The sequence below is a fragment of the Vombatus ursinus genome, unplaced genomic scaffold, assembly GCF_900497805.2.
Source record: "Vombatus ursinus unplaced genomic scaffold, bare-nosed wombat genome assembly UNPS02015066.1, whole genome shotgun sequence".
NCBI classification, from domain to species: domain Eukaryota; kingdom Metazoa; phylum Chordata; class Mammalia; order Diprotodontia; family Vombatidae; genus Vombatus; species Vombatus ursinus.
In genome coordinates this window covers 6,423,315-6,447,293 of record NW_020954844.1, presented here as the reverse complement: position 1 = coordinate 6,447,293, position 23,979 = coordinate 6,423,315, and the positions used below count along the sequence as shown (strand labels likewise).

The following is a 23,979-nucleotide window of genomic DNA, read 5'->3' as shown; positions in this document are numbered from 1 at the left end:
AACCCAACAGTGGGGAGGATGGGAAGGAATCTACAGTTGAATATTAATGGTATTAATGGAATTGCCTTCTGTCTGAGTCTGCTAAGATTGGTAGCCTGGTGTCAGTGTGTGTGTGTGTGTGTGTGTGTGTGTGTGTGTGTGTGTGCGTGTATTTGGGGGACCAGTCATGGGGTGGAGAGGGAGGCTGAATGAAAAGGCCAGTGTCCCATATTTATGGCCCAAATATGGAGACTACCTTTAAACTTATCCCTAGAATTGTCAGTATAGAGGTTATTACTGACTGTCACTCTGCTTCTGGAATTTGCCCGATTTGGACTGTCCTTTCTGGGGTACATTGAGTCACTTGTATTGTCTTCCCAAATGCAAAAGCTTGAGAGAGCATACTTATTGCAAATACATAGAAAGGTCAGTTTAGCCATACTAAGTAACCCTGTCAGGCTGTCAAGTACCAGCCTGGATTAGGTAACACCTTTGTGAAGCTGGATGCCGAACAGGAGTAACAGAGCTGTAGTAGAGTGGCACCATCTAGTGACTAAATTCCAGAACTACAAGTGGCTATGCCAAACCTACGCTGGAGTTACATCCATTGAAACTTTGGGAACAGAAATAATTGAATGGCATTGCACTTTGCAACACACACACACACACACACACAGAGTAACAAACATAAGATGGAATATAGATAGATAGATAGATAGATAGATAGATAGATAGATAGATAGATAGATAGGTAGATAAAACATCATTTTCTATTTAATTTGTATTTTTTTTAGGGAAGGAGAGGGTCTATCCCATACAAAAAGAATATACCATATGAACATAATTTCTTCCTGTCTTTTCATTTTTTTCTTACTCTCTTTCTATTCCTTATATCCTATTTCTTTATTTCACTTTCCCTGTCTTATTCTTTACTTTATCTATATTTGATTTATCTTGGATAGAGGAAAAAGAAAAAAAAAAACTTTACATATCTTTTGGGCAGAAAGCAGTGTATAGTACTAATTGATGGTTTTTTTCTAAATAAAGAACCAAATAGTTCAGTTACATACTTGATTGCTAATTTTAAACAAGTTTAAATATTTATATTTGTGTGAACACACCTGAAAATAAAAATGACTGAACTTATTATGATGAATATGTTTCAATAAGTAGAACCTTGAACATACTTTTAAAAATTGGTTTACCTTATATAGACTAAAGAAAATGTCTCCTATGTCCCCTGGGATGCTATGAATTTTACATAATTTTACCAAATCAAAGATTCCTGCCTTTAAATATTTTGTATTGCATTACAATTGTGATAATAAATGCCATGGGCTCCAATTTGAGCTTTTTTGCTTAATGTGTGCATAGATTTGTGCAAATCACTTTTCTGGGATTCTGTTACTTAATTTGTTCATCCAGTAATCTATTTGTAAATGAGAAGATTGGACTAGATTTAACCTCCAAATTTCCTTCCAGTTTAAAAAAAAAAACAAAAACAAAAACAATAAAACTCTAGATTATTTTCCCAATGTAAGTAGTGTACAAATTCTTAGAATCTCAAAGGTCACCCAGAACACTTCCAAACATCTCCAACAAGCATGAATGTAGTCTTTTAATTAAGATATATGGTGAAATAGGACCCATTACCTACTGAAGCAGCCCATTCCATTTTTGTCAAAATATCATTAGCATTTCTTCTTATACCAAGTCAAAAATCTGCCTTGCAGTAACTAATTAAACCTGCTGTGGACAGGCTGACCGCCAAGTCTCACACTTCTTTTATGTGAATCTCCAAGCCTTTGAAGCATGTGCCAATGATCATCATGTCTCCCCCAACTCTTCCGGTCTCCAGGCTAGGCGTCCTTAGTCCCTTCAACAGATCCTCATGCTGCCGTCCATTATAATGATTTTTCCCTCCTGGATACTTTAACTTATCAATGTCTTTCCTAAAAGTTGGTGCTCAGTACCAAATAAAGCACTCCATTTCTGTCCCAGTGGTGACAGCGTATAGCAGGAATGGATTATTCCTCTGTCTGGGACAGCTCGGTGGCACAGTGGATACAGTGCTAGGTCTGGACTGGAAAGAACTGAGTTCAATTCTACCCTCAGATGCTTACATCTCTTTGCCTCAGTTTCCTCCTCTGTACAATAGAGATAATAATAGCACCCATCTCAGAGAGTTGTTATGAGATTCAGATGAGATGATATTTGTAAGGTGCTTAGCCCAGTGCCCAGCACATAGTAAGCACTATATAAATGCTAGTTATTATTATTATATGCTAAAATTGCATTATATTTTAAACACCTCTCTACTGATTGATTCATAATACATTTTCTACAATCTTGAGATTTTTGTTATGCTAAAATTGTATAGTGTATATTGCCTCTACACATTCCCTTATCTTATGCTTATGAATGTCGAAGCCCAATTATGTGTAACTTTAGTCTTCCGTCTTTCAGTCCGGGGTTCTAAATCATTTTGGATCCTGACTCTAGCATCCAGTGTGTTTAGATCCTGGCTCTAGCCTCCCGAGATGATGTCATCTGGAGATTTGATAAGTGTGGCATCTATATTTTCAAGACGTTGATAAAAATATTAAAACTTCTCTTTTAAGCAGGGGAAAATTCTTGAGGTACTCCAATACCGATCGTCATCTAAGCCAGAGTCTATTTATATATTCCACAGCCAATACACTTTTAATAGCCAGTGGCCTCCAAACCTAATGTCATTCATGGTTTTTCATTCTGAATTTCTTTTTTTTTAATTCACTTTTCACTGTAAGGTTCCTAACTTCATGCACTCACACATATGTTCTTTCAGATTTGTAAACCATCATCAAAATGTTTGTCTTATGGTCACATGCCATTTACTTGCCTCTGGGTACCTTCCTGGGTTTTTATTCAAGTTCCATTTGGAAAGTATTATTTCAGGCTAAGAGTTTTGTACTCCTTTGCCCCAACAAGTGGTCATTGTAACTGCCTTTTGTCAGTAACTGTCTGAATCTCCATGAGTTTGTTTGTGTGTGTGTGTCTGTGTGTGTGTTTTTTTTGGGAGGGGGCTGTTATGTTGTATCTTTATTGAGTAAATGAGTTTGAGGGTTGGATTTAATGAGACTTAAAGTGATTTTTTTTGACCTAGGTAGAAAACTCATACAGAGGAAGCTGAAACAATAAATGATACTCACAAAGCAGAATCAATTTCATAAGGCAAATGTCAAGTTGTGCCCTCCAGTATAAGACCACAGTAGCGGTTTACATGTCAAATATCTCCCCAGATATGGAATTGTAATCATTTTGTATTGTCCAAGTTGCACATGGTAATTTACACACTAGCCCCCTGGTGTGTATCAAAATCAGTTGACTTTCTAAGGACTCTCCATTGATATGTCATACTTCAGGCATTTTGAGCAATTCTGCATTTCAATTAGCAGCCAGAATCCCAGATCTTTTTACAATCTGCCTGCTCTGAATTAATGTAATCAGATTATATTGTTAATTTTAGCCATCATAAAGGCAGTGCATATGGGCACTTATGTATTCCATAGTAAATATGCATATGGTTTATCCTACAAATAACACTGCCCTCATTTCATTGTTCCAAAATGTACATTAAGCATCAACATGCAAAGTGTTGTGCTAGACAGTGCTGAGGATGCAGACTCCTCCTAGAGATTCCCTTCAAGCACGCCAAAGTAGAAAACAGAGACATTTTGCTGAACAGGTTCAGAATAGTAATAAATAACTACCATACCTACAGGTCTGCGATTTTCCCCAAGTGCCTTTTACACAACAACCCTATGACGGAGAAAATGCAAATACATCGTGCCCATTTTGCAAAATAGCAATAGGACATGAATATCACATTTGGTTAGAACTGTGTAATGAGATCCTTAAAATGACTCCGAAAAATGATTGGGGATTATTGTTGTTTTTCTCCTGATCTAGGCATTTAAAGACCTCTGCAGTCCTGCCCCCAAAATACTTTTCTGATCTATCTCAGACTATTTGGGATTTTATGTTTTTCTCTCAATCCTTGCATTCAAGGCCCCTTATGCTCTTGTCCCCAATTTATCTTTTTAATCTGTCTCATATTATTTACCCCCATCTATTTTCATTCAACCAAATTAGATTATTCTTGGATTCCTGTTATCATTTTTCCATGTTCCATCTAATATCATCCCCCTTTATTTGAAGTGAATTCCCTTCCACCTTCATCATGGTCTCCCAAAGTCCTTTGCTTCCTTTATGAGCTGACTCAGATACTATCTCTTCCATGATGCCTTCCCTTACTATTCTTTCTCCCACCCTAAGCAAGGATGGCTTCTGCCTCCTTATCTCATAGTATTTCACAGGGCCCTTACCTTTCACTCATCTCATTATTCCAGACATCACAATTAATTGCATGACTTTTGCCCTCATTAGCTTGTCATAGAATTATAAGATCATAGATTTGTACCTGGAAAGGACCTTAGAAAGACATTTCCTTCATTTTGCAGCTGAGAAAACTCAGCCACTAAAGTTAAGTGACAAGAACAGGGTCACACAGCCAGTAAGTATCAGAGGTAGTATGAAGATTCAGGTTTCCTAATTATAGATCTAGTGCCCTACCCACATACTCCATGCTGTAAACTGATTCAATGAAGGTCCTGTGCTCAATACAGCTTTTTCTTCTCCAATGCTAGTGCGGTGCCTTTCTAGGTGTTTATTAAGTGTCTGTTGAATGAAAGAATGAATGAATGAAAAAAAAATGATGAAGAAGCTGAGACTTGGAGTGGCAAAGGGATCAGATGCCTAGTATTTCCTGACTTCATGACTCTTTGTGTGAAACCATGCTTGCTTTAAATCTGCCAGATCCCAAGCCTAGTGCAGTTGTCAAATATCTTTTAGGATATTACAAAATTATACTTTTAATGACCTTTCTAATGACAAGCTCCCTTGCTTGTTTAGTGGTGTGCCATTAATGATATGTGATGGTAGGTTCCTATGAATGTTGGCCAGCAGGCTGGCAGCAGTGAGTGACGTGAGATGCCACAATATTTACCAGAATCTCATTTCTCGCATGTTTTTGGAAGGCTGTTTTCACGAGACTGGTGGTGTTTGTTCAGTGCTCCATATGCTGAAGGAAACATCTCGGCAGCTCTTTTTTCATATTGCTTGTTGGTCTCAGAAGGATCTTTCTGAGGTTCTAAGGGACCAGATGATTGTGATCATGGCAGCGCTGACTTCCGCAGAAGCTGGAGTGCCATTGGCAAAATTGCATCCTCCTTGCTTCTGTCCATTGTTAATAGGATTAGTGCAGCTGGACGGGCTCCTCTGGAGATGACTGAGGTATGACCACCTTCTCAGAGGGCCCCTACCTTGCCTTCAAGGCCATATGTTAACATCATCTTCCCTACTTAGAAATTGTCCTGGTAATTAATGGGGCTCAACCCGGACTTTTACTACACTATCTTTTCCTTTTTTTTTTTTTTTTTTGGTCTTGATTTCAGCGATAGTCGTTTTAACTCAATGCCTGATCTCATTGGTCTGTGTAGCAGGACATGATGTATTCTTCAAGAATTGTCCATTTAGTGACTCAATTTACTTCAGGGAAATCACTGTTTCTATAAAAGAGATTATCGGTGAGCCCTGGCTAACCTTTGGATTGTATGAAGCATGGCTAAACTCCTATGATGAAAGTCAATCTTCGCCCAAATTCTCTGAGCAAATAATAACTGAATGAGTTCACTGACAATTGTAATTAACATTTCTATAGCACTTTAAGGATTACAAAGGGCTTTACACATGTAATTTCATTGGATCCTCCCAACAACCCCAGAAAGTAGATATTATTATTATTTTCCCCATCTTATAGATGAGGAAACTGAGGCCCAGGGATGTTAAGTGAATTGCCCAACATTATATAACTAGCAAGTATCTGAGGCTGGATTTGAACTTATCTTTACTCCATGTCCGTAGATCTATCTACTGCATCACCTAGCTGCCTGCCTAGGGTTCCAGTGCTGTTTGACAGTATACTCCTGAAACTCTAATAGCTTTAGCTGACCTCATCATAAACTCATCACATTCTTCTAGAACTGTACTATACCCAAGTATATGATGGTTTGTGTTTCATAGAGTTTACATTATTATCATCATCATCATCCTCATCCTCATCATCATCCTCATCATTCTCCTCCTCCTCCTCCTCCTCATCATCATCATTTTCATTTTAATAGTTATTATTATTATTCCTATGAAACACACACTGGCCAGATATTTGGTTGTAGTATGGTTCCAGAAAAATCCAATGAGTTTATGATGAGCTAAATCTTTTAGGAATATATTGTCAAATAGCATTGGAACCTAGGGAGGCAGCTAGGAAATGTAATAATAATAATGATGATAATGATGATGATCTATTTATCATCATTATCATTTGTTTTAAAGTTAGTAAAGTGTCTTATATACTTTACCTTATTACATATATTATCTTATTCTAAGTAATAATATATTTATTATTAAAATATAAGTACAATATAATTATCATAATCATCATTAGCTTTAATACAGTTTTACATACTTTACCATGTTTTGCATACATTATCTTATTGCACCTATGTACCTTCACCAACTTTTTTATGTGAGTATATAATGAAGTCCAGATGCCTGGAATGCTTCAGATGCTTTCTTTTTTTCTCTCACAAGAATAAAGGTCGTTGTACTAGAGAAAGATATAGCAAAAAAAAGGGAGTGAAGTTATATTTGTTATGAGAAGCAGCCTGGTTTAGGGGAAAAAGGACTTGGAGTCATTTCCCCAATATTCCGTATTCTGCTTGTATCATTTTTGGAAAGAACAAGTTCCAAACACAAACTTTTTGAATTTGAATGACTTTTAGTGGCCATCGAAGCCAACTCAGCCCTGAGAATCAATACCCACATTAATATTACCCTCCCAGGAAGACACCAAATTGGTACTTAACAATCTCCAGTGAAAGACGACCCACTGCCTCCTCTCTAGGGAGGCCATCCCATTTTCTGATAGTTCTAATTGATTTTTAATTTTTTTTCCAACATGTAACCCAAATGTGCCTCATTGTAGCTTTTCCTCCTAGCTCTTTCTTCGCCCTTTGTATACGAAGAGAACAAATCTATTCTCTGTTCCATGCTGCAGCCTTTAAAGTACTTAAACACAGCTATGATCTCCCCCTCTGTCTTCTCTTCTCCACAATAAACATTCCCCAAACCATTGATTTACCCTCATATGAAAGACCCTTTACATTGTGGTTGCCTACACCTATACGTACTTGAGCTTATTAATGCCTTTCCTGAAATAGGGTTCCTAGAATTGAATGTGATAGATGTGGCCTTATTAGAACAGGGTACAGGAGGGCTATCAGCTTCTTTTTCCTGGCATCTCATTATCTCTTAATGCAGGACAAATTTCCAAGAGGTATTTTTTGTTTGTTGAATGTCATATTGAGCTTTTGGTTCAATAAAACTCTGACAAATAGACACCTAACCATATTATTAAGTGACTTTTTGAACTGAAGTCTAAGAGTTTACCTTTAGCTCTATTAAATGTCTTAATTTTCAGTCTGAAGGAATTTAATTGAACTTTCACAATGCACACAAGCTCAGTGGAAAAATCCCAAGTTGTTAAGGCAAGAAGCACACCCTGAAATTACCCATATACCCAGCTTGTAATTGGCTTTGTACCAGATCTATTGTCTAAGGCCCTGATCTCTTGAGTTTTTTGTATGTTACTCATAATGGTTTTCAAAATCTCAGAGGGTTTCACACAAGGTTTTAATCTGAGGTCAAGTTTTTCTTGTGAAAGGTATAGTAACTCCAAGGTTACACTGAGCTTTGATAAATTTTTATAGCTCCAAATGTGCTATAAGATGAGTGGACCAGAGCCCAGAGAAATTTAAGTCACTTGTCCAAGGTCACATAAGGAATGAATGTCAGAGACAGGACATGACTCTCGATTTAGTATGACTTCCACAAATCACTGGCTTAAGGCAAACTATAGTTGGGGGTACAGAAATGGAGGATGTAATTATTGAACCAATGTCAATAGTCTTCAGGAGAAGAAAAGAGATGTTAAAGAACTAGAATGGGACAATTTCTCAGTGTATAAAAACAAAAAAAAAGTAAGAGAGTGGAGTCTATAAAGTAAAGGTCAGTACAATTGACTTGTACTCCCGGCACTTAGAGTTCATTTTTAAAGCCGTGGTTTCCCAGTTCTTACAAAGTTGAAGGGTGATCAATGAAAGCCCACATGGCTTCATCCAGAATACATCATTCTAGACTCATCTCATATCCTTCTCATGATTAAGTATTTAGACTGGTAGAAATTCAGTAAAGCATGGATAACATGGAGAGGGATGGGCTACATGATAGCATGATGAAGCAGACTCAAAACTGGTCAAATGGCCAGACCGAAAGAGTTTGCATTTGATTAATGCTGACTTGGAGGATGGTCTCCATTTGGAATGTTTTAGGGATCTGCCCTTTGTCCTGTGCTGTCCACTATTTTTATGAGTAACCTGCAAGAAACCGTGGAGAAACTTTTCAAATTTGTAGATAAAAAGCAAGCTGTATATATGTGTGGGATTGTTGTGGATAATGACAGCATTAAGTAGGAATGATTAATATGGTTAAGAAACTCAGCATCCAAAACAATGGACTCGAATGAAATTAAATGTGTAGGGACAAATTCTTAGGTTACAAAACTAACTAAAAGTCCAGGATGGAGGAGATATCAAGGAAAAAAAAACATAGATCACACGATAAATTTCTGTGTGTCAGCTCACATTCATGTCGCGCTTTCAGGTTTGGAAAATGCTTTACACATGTTGGCTCACTTGATCCTTCCAATCATTTTGTGAGGTAGGCACTATAATTATCCCCATTTTGCAGAGGAGGAAGCTAAAACTGGAAAAGGTTAGATGACTTGCCCAGGGTCACACAGCTGGTAAATACATGAAGCAGGATTCTAGGGATTGTCTTCTGTACTTCCAAGTCCAGCACCCTGGCTAATATTCCACCTAGTTGACTCAATAGTAGCTAATACACAAATATTCTCTCCAAAGGAACAGAAGAGTGACTATACTATCCACTTTTGAGTAACATGAGAACGGTGAGTTTGGTGCAGTCTTGTTCTTATTGAGAAATAATAGGTCTCTAAAAAAAGTCTCTAAAGAGTTCTTTTTTTTTTTTCAACATTACTTTACCAAAAGGTCTCTGACATCCCTGTAACAAGGGAGGAGTATGGATATTGTTGCACAGCACTCATCTTAGGTGACTGAGTCTAACAGATACCGTTTGTGGGACTTTGGGCAGTCCACTGAAACTTCTCAGATCTCAGTTTCTTTTTCTGTCAAAGGAATTTATTGGGATAAGGGTTCCCTTCAGGTCTAAGATGTCTAAGACTATGAGCATATTTTTATATAAACAGAAAACCATTGTTAGTGTTCTCTTTTCAAAATGGGCTTGAATAAACCAACATAAATGCAAAGCCAGCATCTGGTTTCTTTATTGAAAACTAATGAGAACAGTAAGTTATGAGCATCACAATGAAACAAAGTCCTGAAATTGGTTCTCATTAACAAGCAGTAGAACATGTTGTTATATTAAAATAGGCGTTATTATGGGCCTTTGAGAAATAATTATTTCTGTTTTCCTTGAAATCAACTGTTGTGTCCCAAAGAGAGAATTAATACTCAAATAACCATCATGAGCCCATTAACAGTGCAGGACTCTCTCTCTCTCTCTCTCTCTCTCTCTCTCTCTCTTTCTCTCTCTCTCTCTCTCTGTTTCTCTTTCTCTTTCTTTCACTAGTATTTACCATATAGAAAGCTATGCATTGTCTTCATAAATTGGATGGAAATAGACACCATTGCTTTCTTCTATTTTCTTTTTAAGGCTATGAAATCCCTTTCCAATTTAGGATATGGTTTTAACAAACTCTACAGGGCCATGGTAGCATGGAATGAGTAGGAGGCAAGTCTAAGCAGGATTAGAATAGTCCTTGCTGATGTTGTCCAAATCTCCTTAAGCTTACCTTTCCAGATGGGTGAACCAAGAGGAGGGGCCTGTGCCTTGTACTGTTCCCTTGCCAGCATGAGGGGCACTTGGTTGTGCTCTGTGTTCTCTTTCCCAAAGTAGGGGCAAGTCTTCCATCTTCTGCCTGGAGGAGATCAGAGATGCCATTCTAATGGCTGTCATTCTTCTGACCTGGCCTGCCTTCAGGAATAGGAGAGAAATGAATGTCAGTCACCTCCCACCACTAGACCCCTAGCCTGAGCTGCCTAACACCTTGAGAGAACACCACCCTGAGGCCAAACCCGTACTGATGTTAATGCCTCTCATGAACTCATTTGGGAATCATTAACAAGCTCCCACCAGTTTCCCTATCCCAGAGATCTTGAAAATCTGGATGCCATTTTTACAGATTATTTTCTTCATCCCCCAATGATTGCTCTCTGATTTCCCTCCTCCTCAACTCAATGCTTACAGTGTCACACCCTAAAGCTACACTTCCTTTCCACTGTGCTCTCTGTATGATTTGCTCCATGAGCAAAAATTTTGCTTTCATATTAGACCTTTTCCTTTCTCGTTTCTTTCATTTTATGATTCTTACTGTGACCTGACTCCTTCCTGATGACTCAGCCTCCCTGGCCACTCTTTCTTTAACTCACTCTCCCTTTCTCAATGGCCAAAATGGGGCAAGTGTGGAATAATCTGTGCTCCCCATAGCCACTTTAAGATTCTCCCTCTGCCTTCATCACTCATTATCCTATTCTCTTTGGAGGTTCATTCAATCCATATCTATCACCCAATCAAAATCTAGTGGCTGTTGTCCACTGATATCCAGGCACCGACATCCAGATCACTCCTCTTCTTTCCTTAATTAGTTCAATGCCTAGCTTTTAGCCTTTCTTTCCTCCCCCAACTACTGCCCACATGTTATGGTTACTTCAATATACATATTGACAGTGCCTAGCACATAGTGGGCTCTTAAATACATATATATATATATATATATATATATATATATATATATATAACTGACTGTAAGAATATAGACAAGAGTATCTTTTATAAAATTGCTCTAACTAAAGGAAAGATAAAGCAAAGTAAGTCCTTAAAACCATAGAATTGGTGAGTTTATGGGCACATGAAAATCTATCCGAAATCTAGTCTTGAAAATTGTCTTTATGTGTAATTGGGAAAAATAGGATACTATTAAATTTAAGAAAAAAAATAAATCTAGTCTTACCATATATTGGTTTGGCCAATATACACTTTTACTTTGTGCCTATTTTTCACACAAAAAAGTTATGACTTTGACAACACCCAATTTAAGTCAGGTTCTCCTCATTGATTTACTATCTTTTTGACAAACATCAATGCCCAGCTTCGTTACTGTGCATGCAGGTGGTTATTTTCACCCCCGTTTATTTCTTTAAACCTGCCTTCCTCTAGTGATCTCTCCCTTCCAGGTTAAAGCCCAGATTATTATGGGAAGTCTCCTATTTCAATGAAACTCTCTTTAATCTGCCTCCCTCCTACCCAGGTGCTTTTCCCCTTCTTATGTTAATTCATGTTTACATGTCTATATTCTTGTATGCTTCAAGTAGAATGATAGCTCTGGAGTGCAAACTCTGGGGTTTTATTTATTGTTTGTTTGTTTTTGATGTTGGCTTATGGTGGTAAAAGTTTGTTGAATTGCAATGCACTGAGCCTATGATGTGTTGAGAGCAACATGTGTTTAAGCTAACAGAATGCAACATTCTGAAGACCTTTCTCCATTTCAGTGTCCAGTGCCTTTCCCTTCTGTAGGCTCTCTCTGTTCATTGATCCCTCATAATGCCTGAGGATTATAACTTTTCAGAATCTTTATAAGATCAAAAATGCTTTTGAAATAGGTTCATAATAATTTGCACTTGTATCAAGAGAAGGGAGAAAGGGAGGTATTCATCAATTATACAAGCTTATAAGAGCCTACTGTGTGCAAGGCATTTTACTAGGGAATGGGATTTTTAAAAAATGACAAATTAAAAAGAATTCCTTCCCTCAAAGAGCTTACATTCTGCTGAAAAATACAGCATGATTGCCTCCATTGCTATTAGAAAACCAAACAAAATCAACCACCGCCAACAAAATAATTATTTAACTGCCTTTCTAAATGTGTAGATAAATTCTAGTCAATGTTATTTTAATGAGCATTGGAGGAGATTTATGTTGGGTTGTCTATTTGCTTTTTAATAATTTCCCTAATTAAATATAGAAATTATAGAGAGGTATAGTGTGTACAATTAAAATGAAGAGTTATGTTTAGTTTGAGGCTCTTCGAAAGGAATATACTGCAATAAATAACTTAGTTCATTTTAAAGTTATTTCTTCCCACAATGAATTAGTCTTTTGAAATGAACCAATAAATGAAACTAAACTGCATTATTAGATAAAAGATTAAATGATAGTAATCACTGTCTTTTCTACACTGTACTTTCCCATTATGCAGTGTAAATGAATGATATTAGTAAGTTCTATTACTGCTTTCAGATGAGTTGGTCAAACTTTAATGCATTTTATTTAAATAATTTAAATAATTGCACTTCACCAGGTCTGTTTGGCCTACTTTAGTGACAAGTTCAGACTGGGACGTTTCATGCAATCAGTTAGGCATAGTTTGAATGTTCATAAGACACAAACCAATATAGGAAATTCTAGGTGAAATTCAGACATATTCATAGCTAATTTCCTGTCTCTGCCTCTTATAACCTTTCAAATCTCTCCTTCCCTTTGGCTACCTTCCCCAAGAGTATCCAGAAGTTCTTGCTGTACAGGAATCTGATACCTTACCTTAGTCTGCTTTTCTCTACACTGATTTCCATCCAGACTGTCCCTTGCCTTCCATCAAAACTTACGTGACCAGGGTCTCGTTGCTTCAAGAGCTCTATAAAGTGCAGTGTGTGTATGTGGTTTGTATGTGTCCAGGTGCTTATGCATATAGGTAGAGGTGTGTATGCATATAGGTGCAGGTAGAGGTGTGAATGCATTTGGATATGGATGTGTAGCATGGGGAGAAGGATTGGAGTAGATATTTTCTTCTGTCTTAGCTAGCACTCAATTGTGACCTCTCTTTAAGTCTGGAACTATTCAAAGAAAGATACCTAACCACAGGAATGCTGAAAAATGTTTAACAACTTGCTCTCCAGGAAAAGAAACATATGCACAAGATACACTTTTAAGTTTAGTTTACATTCTCAACATTTTCTCCATCTCTTTCAAAACTAGAGACAATCAAGAAAACAGTAAATCAAGCCCCAATTTGTAGCCTCCACTGATTCCTGAGAAGTCATCGCTCCCTGGAAAATTGAACAATGCTGTACAATCTGACTCCAGCACACTCTTGACCATTTTTCTCTTTTTATGGTGAAAGTAACCAACAGGCCAATTCATTTTACAATGATTGCATAGTAATAATAATTCAAATGTCTAAATTCCTTCACAATTAAAAACCATTACTACAACCTTGTGAAAAATGTGGTATACATATCATAATCTTCAATTTATACATTTCAAAAATGGAGAATGTTTAAGTGATTTTCCCAAAGATATACAAGTAGTAAGTTTCATAGCAACAACTTGACCTGAATATTTCATATCATGATTCTATTCAAGTAAGAAATTGACTTGTTATGTTAGCTTGGTGGTTCAAGAATAAATTTCTACAGTTTTGGACATTGTTTCTCTCCTGAATAATACTAGCTGACCTCTCACTGAGTGAACAGTGTTAGAATCAGATTATAGAAGAACTTAAATGCCAGTATTTAAGAAGCCATTTCAGTAGTCCTGGGGAGATTTCATATTGACTTGCTCTAGTTTCATGGTCATGAGTACAGTGTTGAACAGACATTCCAAGAGGTATTGACACAAGAATAGATCAGATTTAGGAACTGTTGGGATGAGGGGCTCGTATGTAGGATGAGGGAGAATGCCTGTCACACCATTATGAACTTAATAAATGCTGGTTGAATTCAACTGAATGACTAATTTTTTTTCTTTAAAATTCCATTGATATTTAATAAAATTTCAACAGTGATTCCTTCTCCTTCTTGTGGTAGGCAGGGAAGATCGACGCACCCATATATGTTGAACATTTACATGAATGTAGAAAGTCAATTTAAAATGTTATAATAGCACACTCTTAAATAATGTTATTCTATCTTAAACATTTTTCCGCTTTAATGCTTTTGCCTTTTTTTTAAATTTTAGGTTGAAGAAGCTCTGGAAGCTGTGAAAAATGCTACAAATGAGCAAGACCTTGCAAATCGCTTTAAGGAGTTCGGAAAAGAGATGGTGAAATTGAACTATGTAGCTGCCAGAAGACAGCAGGTGAGGAAACATGTGGAGTTACAGAAGAGATTTCATGTAATCATATAGGTTTTTTTTATTTGGCATACTACCTAAGATTTGCCAGATTCTTTTCTTGAATTGAAGCCAATTCCTTATGTCAGTTTCAGGAACATTTTTTTTTTTAATTTTTGAGATGTAGTTTCTCAACTCTGACTCAGTGTAGTTTCAAAAGAAAACATTTTATTCTGATACAAATGAAAAGTATCTTTCTTCTTAGCCAACTCCATGTTCCATAAAAATCTAGGATGATGACACCTAACATAGATGATCAATTTTGATTATATATAAGTGAGTGAAAACTCATATTAATTCATTATATTTAGCCAACCCCAGACCATGCTTACATCATATCCTGCCATCCACTAAGACACCATGGAATCCAGCTTTCCTTCAGATTTTAAGCCCTTCTCCCACCACCTTTCCCAATTCTTAGCTCTTGCTCTAAGAACAATAATTAAATGAATACTACCAATTCTACTGAAAGGGTAGACCAATTCTTGCCTTGTGGCTCCACTTAAATTTTTGGTGACTGTCTAGACCACAGCTCCCTTTGCTGACTACTGCTCATTTATATGTGTTCTATCCTGCTATTGGAGTGTAAGGTCCTTGAGTATAGGAAGTGTCTCATTTTTGTGTTATTCCCAGCACCTTGCCCAATGCTTAGCACATAATGGGTACTTAATGAAAGCTTAATGAAGGCCCTGAGTATATAAATGTTAGTCTGAGGTTATTTTTCTTAAACATAAAGCATGGCTTGAAAGCTAGGAATAGAGGTTAATGTTAGTTCTTCATTCATTGTCTTGCTTTGCATTTTTATCTAGTGCATACTCAGTAAATATTTTGTTAATATGTCAGAGGTCTTCAACCAGAGTCTGGATGACCACTTGTTGGCTTCTTTCACAGATTCTTTCACAGAAATGGTTTAGATTAGATGGACTTCGAGACTAGCATACTCTAAAATTCTATGATTCTCTGTGATTGTCTACTCCAGGCCCCTCAATTTTACAAATGAGGCTCTGAAAGAGGACATGACTTTCCCAGGATTTCTTATAAAGAAGAGTATTATCCTCCCTTCCCCATTAACATCAGCATAGAAAGACATGGGGAAAAAATTCAAACATGGTAATTTGATGATGGTGGTTGTGATGGTTGTTTTATATTATGCGTGTCTAATAGACCTTTGTAAGTCACAAGTAAAAAAAATATAGAGCTATTCATTTTGTATGAAAGCAGGAGACTGTAAGAATTGCCAAACTGACAAATAAAAAGACAAACAAAACAGAAATAATGTATTGAGGAAGAGTGTATAAGGTTGTCCTTTTCTATATCACTCTCAGAGGCTAAGAACATCCCCCAATGGGATGCTTTCAGAGAGAGCCATTCATACACATATATGTGCACACGGTATCTTCTCTGACTGACCTCCCTCATTCTTAATCAGACCAATGTGGATTAAAAGTGTAGGTGTGATAGTGATGGCGGGGATGAGATTGTTGAGAATCTCCTTTCATATCCCTTTCTCAGCTACTTGAGAATTCATTATGTATGGTAAGTGTGTGAGTATGCCTTGCTATCTATCCATCCATTTCTCAGGCTCAAAGTTTGCATTTACTGCTGGATGCTATCCATTTGGACTTGGTGATCAAAGACAGGCAAGCAGATGCTCGATCATTTGATAATCATCTATTGTCACAGTCGGAAGCCCCCAGCACAGTCAGCAGATCTCATGTGCATTTCTCAGGCTGAGTTTGATGCCTGGAAATCATTTCAGCAGATCCCCCTCCTGTCACTCACCAGATGAGGGCATGCCACTAGAAAAAGTCTAGCATAAAATAGCTTTCTGAATATTCTATTTGAAAAGCCTGAGAATTGTTAGTTTGCAAAAGAGAAAACATGGAAGGGGAGAATGAAAATAGCCTTAAAGTGTGTGAAAAATCTTTTTGATTGATGATGATAGTAATGATGAGGATCATGATGATGATGGTGATGGTAGTGGTGGTGGTGGTGGTGGTGGTGGCAGCCTTTATTTAAGTTTTGCAGAGCACTTTACAAATGTGATTTCATTTGATCCTGACAAAAACAGTGCGACAGAGGTGCTATTATTATCCCAACTTTACAGATTAGGGAAATGAGACTAAGGGGTTAAGCAACTTATCCAGGGTCACACAACTAACAAATGTCTAAGGCTGATTTTGAACTCGGGTCTCTAGACCCAGCATTCTCTCTACCATGCAGCCTAGAAAAGAAATTAGACTTGCCTTGTTCAGTCCCAAGGTATAGAATAAGGGGTCGTTGTTGGAAGTTGCAGAGGCGTAGATTTAGCCTTACAAGGAGAGAACATTTCCTAACAATATGAGCTGTCCCAAAGTGTAATGGATTGGCCTAGGAAGTTCAGTTCAGCTCAGTAAGTATGTGCGTTGGACCAGGTCACTGAGCTAGGCACTGGGGATACAACAGTCCTGAAGAGCTTACTTTCTACCTCCGATTCCCCTACTGGAAGTCTTTAAACAAGGGCTGAGTGACTATATGTTTTAGTAGGGTGTTGTTTTTTCCAGTGGGTGAATTATTTATTTCTTAAGTGAATTAAATAGCCACAGATGTCCCTTCCAACTCTGAGATTCTGCAATTTTATATTGTCAAAGAATTGTAAACTCATGACGCTTTTACAGTGGGAACATCTCTGCCTTCTACCTCCATCCCCTCACTCACAACTGGCCTAAGCCCAACTGGCCAATAGGGAGCAGCTCTCCATCAACATTATCTCTTCAAATGGAGAGAATGTTTTCTGGCCTCTAAAAGGAGATTTAATCACTCTCTTAAGGGTTACTCACAAATAGCTTTTTTGTTGGCTCCAGGGTGACATTGATTTCCTAATCATTGAGATTCTTTTTATTTTTTTTTGTCAAAAAGTCTAAGAATTGAACTGTCAGAGATGCCAAGTCTTTCTGAAATGAAAACTGTTTAAAAGGGTAGGCAAGCTGGCTATGAGGGGCCTGACATAAACCCAATGTGCTTTTATTCTGCACCTATTTTTGAAGGTATATGCATAGATAAACAAGAAGTCTTATTTCTGCTGCTCTCTGCCTATGCAATATGAAGAGTGTGACTTTATATGTTTGGGCCTTGGTTTTTTCATCTGTAACATCAAGGCTAATTGAGTTGATGATCTCTAAGATTTCTTCTCACTCTATAGCTCCAAGTGCTTTTGAAAAAGAAATGTGTGTATTTATGGTATGTCTCTATGTTTCCTTTGTTCAGGAACTGAAGGACCCTCACTGTAGGGATGAGATGGCAGCTGCCCGAGGGGCTCTGAAGAAGAATGCCACTATGCTGTACACAGCATCCCAAGCATTTCTCCGTCACCCAGATGTGGCTGCCACAAGGGCCAATCGGGACTACGTGTTCAAACAAGTCCAGGAAGCGATTGCTGGCATTTCAAATGCAGCTCAGGCTACTTCACCCACTGATGAAAACAAAGGGCACACTGGCATTGGAGAGCTGGCAGCTGCCCTCAATGAGTTTGACGTGAGTATCACAATGACATGCACAAGCAATCCTCCCTTCTACTGGGAAAGGTTTTTGGGGAAATTGGAACAAAACAATATCAAACAAAACATTTCTTTTCACACACAAATTTTATCAACACCACTTCTGGTTTTATAAAACTCCAGAGGACTAAGGAAGGATTTACATACTCTAGCTAACTGTGAAGTAAGGAACCCTAATGGGTTCATAGGCCACAGAAACCTTGTACAGTGCTACCTTTCTTAGTGAAGAGCTAATATGCTAGTGGTATGTCCCATAGTCATAAATGACAGGAAAGGACACAGAGAGGCATACAAGGACTTGGCACCTGGGTGAAGGATTCTCTTCATCCTTTTCATGATGTGCATACCTGATCATTTTAGATTGCATAGAAGACTCTTCACCTTCTATAAGGATATTGGGTTTTTTTTGTTTTTTATTTTTGTTTTTCTGTTTTTTTGGGGTTTTTTGCCCAAGTGACATTGAAGTCAAGTATAGTCATAACTAGGGGATGTCCCTCTCCCAATCCCAGGTGTCTGGCCATGAGAATCTCAAGGAAAGATGACTCTCTCTCAACTTGGCCTTGAACTGACACTTAAAGGCCTGTCTTCGCTTTAATTCACTAGACATTTGTTGTGCTTATTATGTGCAAAACACCATAGATGAGAATTTGCTTTGCAAATCTAGTGTGTCCAAATCTAGTTAGTTACATATCCATTTGCAAGACTAAAAATGTACAGTCAGTTCCAGTCTGCAATTATTGCTCTATGGTAGGTGTTGTGGGGACTAAAAAGGGATATTAAGCATAATTTCTTCTGTATTCAACCTTGATGTGTAATAAATGGAATAAAATTGGCACACAGATAATTATATATCCAAGACTAAAGTAATAAGAAATTAAAAAAAAACTAATAATAAGTATTATAACTAAAGTGCTTCTGGGGCTTGGAGGAAGGATGTTCAGGCAGAGTTCATTAAAGAAATGGAGGTTTAATAGAAGGAACACTGGATTTTTAGTCTGAGGTATGACATATAAAAAAGTTCAAGAGAGTTTCTGGGTAATTAGTCATTTTTATTAATCATGCTAGTGGATAATTAACAAAAGAGGTCAGTGGCACTCTCAAATGCCAAAGACCCCTCATGGAATCCACTCGATGCTTATGTGCCCTATATATGCCCTTATATGCTTTATGTAGGTGTTTTTTTAGAGTGGCAATCGACTTTGATTGGTTAAGAAGTAATGAGAGAATAGATATTATAATGAGAGATTAGCTTATTCTAATAAGAGTCTGGAGGATGTTACTCTGATCACTCAATCTTGGTAAGAGACTTATCTATACCCTTATCACCTCATCTAGGGTAAATAGGCAAATGAGGAGATTTACTTCTATCCAGACCTGTCTGAGTAAAACATAATTGACTGGAATCCATCAATTCACCTAAACTAAAATTTCTTAACCTATTGAACAGATCTGAGTTTCCCAGTAGGATGTGTCTGCCCAAGATTTCATTTCTTTATCCACCCTGCCCTTCAAATGCTGACTAAATAGCCTATAGGGAATGAGGAAATAGAAGGGGGAGACCCTGTTCCTAATTCAATAATTCATAATTAATATAAGAGAGAAATGATCAGGACCTAGCTTGCATCACAGTTGTTACTTAATATCCATATGATCTTGATCACCAAGAACATTTGGTTGAATCTAATAATAGGATGACATTTCAAAGGAAAAAAATGTAAAGTCTCATGGCTGGGTTCAAGAATTCAAGGTTACGAGTAGAAAAGAGGGAAGACATAGTTGTCTGAGAAAGATCCAGGGGTTTTAATGAACCACAAGCTCAATGATGTTGAGCAGAATGATGTTGCAGCCAAAATTTTAAGGTGAACTTGGGATACATGAAAAAAATAGCTTCCAGGAATAAGGAGGTAAAAGAACCTTTGCTACTCTGCCCTTGTAAGACTGTACCACTTCCAGAGCCTGCAATTTAGCAATGGGCTGGATAAACCAGAGAGAGAATAGTCAGGATAGTAAAGCACCTTGACAATTAGTTGAAGGAACTGGGGATGTAGAGTAAGGAAAAGAGAAGTTATCATAGCTGTCTTTAAATGCCAAAAAGATTATTACATCGATTAATCTTCTTGGTCATGGGGGTCAAAACTAGGCGCAGTAGCTTAAAGCTGAAAATGGTTAAATGAAGACCTTATATGAATGGTGATAATGGTGGGACACTTTCTAAAAAATTAACTAGCCAGAAGTGGAATGGATTGTTTTGGGAGATAGTTGTTTGCTCTTCATTGGACATCTTCAAGTAGAATCTGAATGACAAGTTGAATATCTTGTAGTGTAGATTGATTTGGGGGTAATAATAGCTACCATTTATATAGTACTTTAAGGTTTGCATAGCATTTGCCTATATTTCATTTTATCCCCACCATAACCCTAAGAGTTAGGAACTCTTATTTTCCTCAACTTACAGATGAGGAAACTGAGGCCTAGAGAGATTTCAATTGATTGCCCAGAGTCATATAGATAATTTGAGTCAGACCAGATTGAACTCAGGTCTTTCTGAATTATAGTTCAGCACTCCATCCACTGTGCCACCTTGTTACCTATGTTTTTAAATTGTGAATTTCTGTGATTTTTGTTTCTGTGATCTTCAGATCTAAATTCTATACTCCTCTAAGTTTTAAGGATGTAGGAATGGACCAGGGTGAAGAGGACATTAGTCATTCAGAAGAAAGGAGTAGCATGAACAAAGATCTAAGTGTGGAAGGAGGTCATCATGTTTGGAGAATACTGAGAAATCTTATTTGACTATAGCATAAAATAGTGGAATTTAGAGCTAGAAGGAGAGTTTAGTGTGAACCCACCATTTCACACACACACACACACACACACACACACCTCTCCTCTTGAATACTAGTCTGGAACTTATCTCTTAGGCAATAAGGGGATGGTATAGCAGAGTAACATGGTCCTCTCTATGTCTTGAGGAGACTGATCCAACTGTACTCTGCGGGATGGATTTAAAACATGAAAAACTACAACTGGGGAGACCAGTTAGTTTGCTATTGTGGTCATCTTAGCCCAGAATATTGAAGGATTTAACCAAGATGTTGGCATTGGAAACAGAAAGGAAAAATGGAAAAAAAAAATGATTTTGTGATTTATATCGTGTTAAGGATTGTGAAGCACTTTGTGTCCAGGATCTCACTTGTAAAGATGAGGTCACATAATCACAATAAAAGGTTGAGTAATCTGCCAGTAAATGTGAGAAATGGGCCATAAATGCAGGTCTTCCCAACCCAATGGGCTACCCTAAAGTACACCAACAATCTGCCTTTTACTCCAAACATAGTACACTGTTGAGTTGATAGCATTATAGATTTTGGAATCACACACATTGAGGTGATAATTGAAGCTAAGAGAGAAACTTGCCCAGGGTAACACATCTAGTAAGTTAGTTAGGTAGAATTTGAACCCAGGTCTTCCTAACTTGAAGATATAGTCAGAGACATTTTTCTTTAATATGATAAAACATGCTTTACTTTAAATAAGAGCTAATTGTGGTGGTAATAACTAACCATATGTGAATTAATGATGCCAATATAAGCATATACATTAAGACACAAGAGCTTACATATTGGGTATCAGACCATATAACTCCTATATGTAACTTTATTTTTTATTGTTATACAGTTTGGTATTTTATCTACCTTTCTCATTCCAGGTTCTCTTTCCATACAGTCAAAGAGTTCTTTTTTTTTTAATTCTATTTGGTGTGAATCCATGCAGTTATCAGTCAATAGATCAAACTGAATTCACACATTTTCTCATTAGCAGTAGTTAAATATTAGAATGCCATAGGTAGGATGTAGTTGACCCATTCAAGCTCTTCCCTCACACATACTAACAAATATTCTAAAAATATCCTTACCTATGGTTTTTGAACATTTCTCTCACTGAAAACTAAAATCACCAACTTTCTTCAGTTTATGGCAGACCTGCAATTTGACAGTGCCATATAACCATATTAGGGATTCTCTGATGTGCTCTATCAATCTTGCTAGTCTAGCATTAAATTGGAAATGCACATACCTCAGGCTCAATTTTAGAATGCTATTCCTAGAACTACTATTAACTTGCTCACTTTTCCTAGGGTTGAAATGAATTAAGCTTCCTGTTATCACTTTTCTTATATTCTATTATTCTACTGAATGGGCATTTTATGCATGTTAATGACATAAGTATAATCAAGATTTAAATGAGTAGAATGCTTTGGGATCTCCAAATGAAAAAGACGATTCAATTACAAAGTATAAAAGGCATCAATAACATCAATAAATTAAGTACATCTTTAAAATACTGTATTTCAAAAATAGAAATACTTTAAATGTTATGGAAGACAATAAATAATGTACTACAAATCCAAATATAGTAATGATGTTACATACTAATGTGCTTCATTTCTGTCTACCAAATATGAAAATTTTTCTTTGATCTGTTTCTCTTCAAATAAGTCATAATTGAGTAAGATGCTCCCAAATTAAACGTGTAAAAACAATATATCAGTAATCAAAAGTGCATAATATTGTGACCTGTTGCATAATGCTATTGACTGATTTCTAGCTTCATAGTTACACATCACAATCCAAGTAAAGGCTTGTTGTTACCCTCTGTTTTGGTTTTTTTTTTTTTTTGAAACATTGGCTTTGTTTGTAGCCTGGTAATCTCAATGTAATTTGGACTCAGTGACCTGTTTTCTGACACTTATTATGACTAGACATCTAAATTCAACATAGTGATTTCTGAAGTGAAAGAATGCGATAAAAGCAGAGGTTTAATGACTGGAAACTGTCATATGAGAGCCTGGTGCTAAAATAGCAAAAAAGAAAATGATTGGTAATCAAATGAAAAATCAGACTCTGTCAAAAATGTGGCAGCTCAAAATTGTTCATTTCAGTCCAGTGTCTTTGCAACTTCTGAAATGACATGGGAGAGGGGAGGGAGGGAATGACTAACCTATCAAAGTGCATCTTATATTAATATATATTTAAGAAGACTAGAAACTGGGAAGGAGGGGGAAGTATATTCTGATATACTTTACTTTAAGCCCTCATAAAGAACCTTAGAACATATTTCATCAGATCTCATTTCCAGAAAATTTTTTGCCAGATGGAAACCCCTGGGAAAATTAGACATGTCACATTCACAAATTTTCTCATTACCAATCCTCACTACTCTGCAAAAACACTACAGATTTAGTTATTTGTGGATCAGAAGCCAGTTTCATTCTCCCCTGCCCCACCTTATGTGAGCCTTTTCTATAGAAACTTGAGAAAACGATGAGAGCTTGTCCCTTTTGCTATTATAAGATAAAACAAAACCTGACCTCTGTTTCGAAGGATTCAATTCTATGAGGATTTAACACTTGCAATACATCAGCCACTAGAGGAAGTGCTGAAAATAACAAAGGGAAAAATGGAACAATTCTTATACTCAAGGAGGTTTCATTCCTTTGGAGGGAGTGAAGGACGTAATGTGAATACACAAAATGCAATAAACACAAAAAATTATATTATTATATAACAATTATATAATATGATAACATGTATTTAAAACAATTATATTCTATTGTATATTATATACAATATGCATGTAATATGATATATAATACTTAATATATAATTATATAATTTTACATATATAATTTCTGGGAATAGAAGATGGGGGTGGGGTGGGAGGAATAGAACTCAAATTCTGTTGTGAAGGAAGTTGGGAGTTCTATGAAAAAGAGGTGAGAAGAGAATGCATTACATCTATGAGGGCAATCTGTGAAGGTCCTGTGAGAAGGCAAATGGAATGTTTTATACAAGGAACTTTAAGAAGGCCAATTTGACAACCCTATATTGTGGGTACAACACAGACTATTACATACTAAGTCTAGAAATGTGGGCTGTAGTGATTGTGTAGGGCTTTCAAAACTGAAACAACGGGCTTTTGGTCACATATGGTTAATTATTACCCCCACTATAAGATTGTAAGGCAGTTACCTAGA

The 23,979-nt window shown here is 36.9% G+C and overlaps 1 protein-coding gene across 1 annotated transcript in view; it reads left to right on the top strand.

Moving 5' to 3' along the window:
* The window catches only part of CTNNA2 (catenin alpha 2), a 1,364,056-nt gene that overhangs the window by 346,002 nt on the left and 994,075 nt on the right, over nt 1-23,979 (top strand). The window contains exons 5-6 of the mRNA XM_027846144.1: nt 14,254-14,373; nt 17,653-17,919. Coding sequence (XP_027701945.1) covers nt 14,254-14,373; nt 17,653-17,919 — 387 coding nt within the window. The remainder of the gene's footprint in view (nt 1-14,253; nt 14,374-17,652; nt 17,920-23,979) is intronic.